The 5,395-nt window shown below is 38.9% G+C and overlaps 1 protein-coding gene across 1 annotated transcript; it reads right to left on the bottom strand.

The window, feature by feature from the left end:
- Positions 1-971: 971 nt before the first annotated feature.
- LOC124939793 (E3 ubiquitin-protein ligase PRT1-like) lies at positions 972-2,314 on the bottom strand. Its single transcript, XM_047480238.1, is given in 2 exon segments — positions 972-1,176; positions 1,178-2,314. Coding segments are annotated over 2 exon segments (1,026 nt in total). The 5' UTR covers positions 2,063-2,314; the 3' UTR covers positions 972-1,035.
- Between the last annotated feature and the right edge of the window lie 3,081 nt (positions 2,315-5,395).

Below are 5,395 nucleotides of genomic sequence, written 5' to 3'. Positions count from 1 at the left end.
GAGTGGATTAACTTAAGGTCCCGAGTGTTTCCCAATTTAAAATTTTCAGAGTTAAAGAGAACTCCGAACACAACACATTAAAATGAGTCATTTTCAAAAATAATTCCCAAAATTCCCCAAAATTTCATATGATATTCAAAAATATTATTAAAAGCTCACAGGAATCAAGTTTGGAATTTTCGGAGTTATAGAACCCCCGGTATGACACTGCAAAGATAGACATCTTTCCAAACGGGCCCTAAAAATTTCGGGAAAAATTATTTTTGAAGAAAATAATATTTTGGAGTTTTTGGGAAAATTTAAGGAAGTTTGAAAGTGGTTTGAATGTTAGATTCATCATTTTAAGGTGGTTTGTTAAAATTGGGAAACAAACAGGACCTAAGTTTATTTTAATTTTTTTTTAAAGTTTTAAATTAAAATAAAAGGAAAAGAAAGTTTAGGGGTCCAATTAAAACATCAGGAAGAGATTATGGACTACTTTAATTTCGAATTAATAAATTAATTCGAAATTAAAGTTTCTAGGCTTATTTAAAAATAAAAGAGACCTAGGGGCCTCTTTGAAACTTCAACAGAAGTTGAAGGAAATGAAATATAACAAAAGAAACCAGAAATCTAGCCGACCCTATGCTCTCCTCCGACGACTTCTCCAGCGTCCTGCACCTGCGACCGTCCTCCATTCGAAAATCCCCTCGCAACAATCTGCTCGGTTGGTCCGGAGCTCCGCCTGCTCCCCACGGAGATTCGCCATCTAAGTTTAACTATTCCTAAATCCAAACTGCTCAACTCGCAGCTCATGCACCAAGCCGCGACGCCTTCGAAGAACTTGTGGATCTCCGCCCGATCTCAAGTCGCGGTCATGTGAGTTGCATCGGTCCGCCGGTCCTCCTGCTGGCTAAGTTGGAGTATACTAGAGATGTTGGTTTCATCTTGGTCTTCTGTTGCAGAAGTGATACCAGATAAAAGGAAGGGCAGTAAATGATCTTGAGTCTGGCCCCTTAGCATTCTTGACAGAAATATACGAAAATGGTTTGAATCCTAGAGTTCAAATTTGTGTTCTGGGGTGTGTTGCTGATTAAAATGCCCAGGGACCTTTGAATGACTGTTGAAGCACTGCCCACACAGGTCAAAACCTATCTCTTTCTTGCAATCCATGCATCTGTATCTATCTCCAACTATTTGGGAACATCCCACAAATGTCGCAACCAACTCCAGTATGTAAATGTGCGCCTTTATCACCCCAACATGGTTGAAGATTTTCTTCCTTAGGTGATGAGAGCTGAACGCCGTTTTCAACGGGTGTGGTGGAGCATGTCACTGGATTCTCATGCTGCATTTGTGCTTGTTTGAGTAGAACCGCATGTTTCCTGGTTTCATATTCCTTTGGGAAGTGTTCCACCAAGAAATTATCAAAGGCCAAACATACTTTTGGGAATCCCCTGGGATCTATCCTTTGACAAACATGACAAACTGCTCCAACTGTCTCATTGGATGGTGCAATGCAATTTGTGCAGAATACATGGCCACAATTAAGGACAGCAGGATGAAATAGCAGTTGATTGCATGCAGCACACAACACATCATTCACAGTAATCTTTTGATTTGTTTCAGATAAATTGCTTTGTTTCATGTCTACGGCATTTATGCCTCCTCTAACAATGCCAAATGTTCTATTCAGCAGCGTATTCTTATTATCAACCTTGTCATTCAGATTTTCACCAATCAGAGATGCATGTTGGCCAGGATAGAAACTAGGATAAGAACAACCTTTAACTTCTTCCTCGACTAAAATCTGAGATTCCCTTCTCTTATAAGTTTCTGGATAAGCTTTGACAAGCAAAAAGTGAAGAACCTCACAGATGGCGGGAAAGTAATGATATTGATTCTTACATATGGGACACTGAGACTCTTGTAGCCCATTCATGGATTGGTGGACACACCAGAAGCAAGACATGTGGCCACAAGCCAGTACAACAGGCTTGAAGAGAAGATCTAGGCATATGCAACAGTAAAATTCCTCAGAAATTTGCTCCAAATTAGCTTCACCCGTCGATAGGGTTTCCATTGATCAAGCTTCTGAGTATCTCAGATAGATTGGTTGATTGAAAGAGAGAGGGAGAGAGAGAAGCAACAAGACTATGGATTTATTAGTGGGGTTGGAAAAGAAGAAACGTTACAGAGAAAAATGGTCAAATGATAGCGAAAAAGTGATGGGATTGAAACAGGAAATGGAAATGAAATGAGTGGATGATGATGAGGAATATATATATATATATATATATATATGAAGAATCTCGTCTATCACAATTGAGTAGAAAGAGGCATTTTCTGGTATTTGTTCTCTATCCTGCTTCAGAATCTCTGCGATGGAGTAACGGAAGTGGAAAGTGATGCACGATAGAAGCAGATGAATCTATTCGTTTAGAGCAGGCGGAGAAGATGGTGGCGTCGAGGAAGGGAAATGGAAGAGCCGAGAGAATCAAGGTGACGGTTAGTGATTCCTCTCAATCGGCTGAATCTTCACAGTTTCATCAAAATGAAACTGTGATTTTGGACAGAGCTTGTTCTAATCCTATCCTCAATCCTCGCTATTCCTAATCAAAGATCTATCAGCCAGAATCTAACGAATATCTGCCAAGTATTCAATCAATTGGAATTAACTACAGCAACAAAGGAAACCTACTTGAAATTTGAATGAAACAAACTGCAATCACACTTCTAATCATCAAACGGCATCGATATTCATAACCGATGCCTCCAATCAACCTTTCAAGAACATCATTCAGTTTGAATGTTTACCTGAATATCAACAGTATACGAGGCGAGAAGAAATCTTTGATCGACTAAAGGAAAAATGCAGACAGTCTTCCCCGGTTTCTCCTTGCTTCTTCGGATTCGCGTTCACCAATGCAACCTCCTTCCTCAAGTATTGTCGACGTATCTTTATGCTTCCACGCGAATAGTAGGGCTGAGAATCGAGGACGTCCATAAGCAAATCTTTCTGCTGTTCTTCGTCGTTTAACCGCAGGAAGCAGGCTCTGGTGTACTCTTCTTTGACCAAACAGGGATTGAATCCGCAAACGGAATGGAGTTCTTCTTGCTTCAAGAATTGAGATCTTCCTTTCTCCTCTCAGAAAATCGTCCTCTCTCTTCAGAACTAGATTGGAATCTTTTTTTTCCAACTGAAAAACCGTCCCCGATCTCCTTAAACTGAAAAAGAAAACCTCCCCTTTTGAAAACTGATCGGTCCCCTTCTTTTTTGCACAGGGGCCTATTTGGAATATTTGGAAAAATTCGAGGGCACGCTCGGAATAAAGAAAATATATACATATTATTATTTTTTATTTTTTCCGTTTTTCCTTTTCCATTTTTTTTCTTTCCTTGCACATTCACACTAAATGAATTACCCCGATCGCATCATGGATCCAATGGATCTGAAATTTTTATGACAAATTCCCAACATAATAAGGATGAACCTCCTCTTTGAATCAGCTCAAATAGTCATTCGTATATCGAGTTATGATTTTTCAAAGCCTTCAGCTATTTATCCCTTCGGTTCTTGTACTAGCTTCACTACGGGCGATCTGGGATGAGTTATAAAACTTAATGGGAGAGATACTTGATATATATGGAGAGCTGATTAAAAGATATTTCCAACAGTATCTCATTCATTCTAAATGGATTATTAGTTCAAAAGTTATGATGCTTAGAAGTGTGGCATAGTTTCAACTAGCTCCCAGGATTTGAATCGGTAGTACTGCTTCCTTTGTACAGATCGAATGAGGGCCTTAACCTTCGAATTACGGTTTGGGGATGGTACCATTGGAAATATATGCGAGTCATCTTTCCAACCCAACTTGAATTATTCAAAACCATCAAGCACAGATCAAGTTACGAATTTTTAAGGGAAAGGGTGTTTGATTTAAACCTCTTAGGAACACCTTCCACTCATGACCGAATTTCGTCTAGATATACGACACGAATGGGAGATCGGGATACACCATATGAAAGAGGACTAATTTATCTTTTCAAAAAACCAAGATCATTGAATTTTATCCAGTATTGAAGCCGGGATAAATTTATGAAGTCTAGGGTTCCAATGGAAGCTTAATGGGGACTTCAAACTTAAGGATTCTTGATTCTCTTTTCCAATAATCCCCCTTTCAAATAACCCACTTTTCAAATAATCCGGTTTTTCCACTTTAGAAGACCAGTCTACTCTTTTCCACTTCTTCTTGACACGTGCTTGATCCCTCTCTAACCAAGGTTGACTCGTCGGTTGGCAGGTTGACTCGGGTTGACCCGTTCTCTTGTTTTCCTTCTTTTTGAGCATTTTCTGCACAAATTTGCAAACAATAATATTATACTCAAAATTCAAGATTTTTCAAAACGTACAACATGAACGTGTCACGGGTTGGGAAAACATAGTCGTTATGAAATTCGATCTTTGGATCGTTATCTTTTAAACTTTACTGGTTCGGTTTTTCACGAGGTATTTCTATTTTTGTTTTCCCGGTTCAATAAACAAACATGAGTATTATTTCGGGCCGGGTTTTTTTATTAGGTATCTGGGGTGTAAAAATAGGATGTCTACAGAATGCCCCTCTTGGACAGAGTTTGGAGAAAAAAAACTCTTGTTTTCATAAAATGTGTGTCCAAGCCTGAACAAATAGGCGCCGCATTTTTTTTAACCCGAGCTGAATGAATGAAAGAGAAAAGAAAGATACAACCTGACAATGTTGTTCATTGATTTTTCTCATTTAGCCCTTTTTACATGTGAAGAAACCAGAGGCATGAGCCATGCAACGATCCTCGTGGCGTAACTGTAAGAGAGAATGAAACATTAGAACAAGTTTCGTATCAAAGCTTACATAGGAATTTTGGAAAGAAAACATCTTGTCATGATCAGATTCAACAATAGATTGTCATGAGTCATCTTTTCACAGCCGATCTTGTGTGAATTCTTGTCAAATGAAAGTTCACAAGCAAAAAAAACCTACAAAACAAGAGAAACACAATGATGAAGGCAATATGCTTCCAGTTTAAGAATCAGTTAACAGGCCTCTGTCGTATATCCTCATCAAGGAACCCTACGACCCAAAACGTAATCTCCTAGGTTCAGCGATCGACAAAATAGTCGTTCATTGAGACCTTCTAGAACCATATACCCCTCCGTGGGTACTCTTCAACAAAGCAACACAACCCTTTGTCTTCAAAGGATCGAAATCATCGAGTCTTAGATAGTCTCGATGAAAAATCCGTGGAGGTTCCTTGTGGCTTCAAACATCCATAAGAATTTTTTTCTTCCGTTTTTTTTTTTATTTTTTTTTTATTTTTTTTTTCCACGTGAACACCGAAACGATGACATTCGCGACGATTAGGGATAGAGAGAACAATC

This window comes from Impatiens glandulifera, chromosome 5 (genome assembly GCF_907164915.1).
Source record: "Impatiens glandulifera chromosome 5, dImpGla2.1, whole genome shotgun sequence".
In the NCBI taxonomy this organism is placed as follows: Eukaryota; Viridiplantae; Streptophyta; class Magnoliopsida; order Ericales; family Balsaminaceae; genus Impatiens; species Impatiens glandulifera.
Note: the sequence above shows the minus strand (reverse complement) of the source record. Positions and strands in the feature narration are given on the sequence as shown.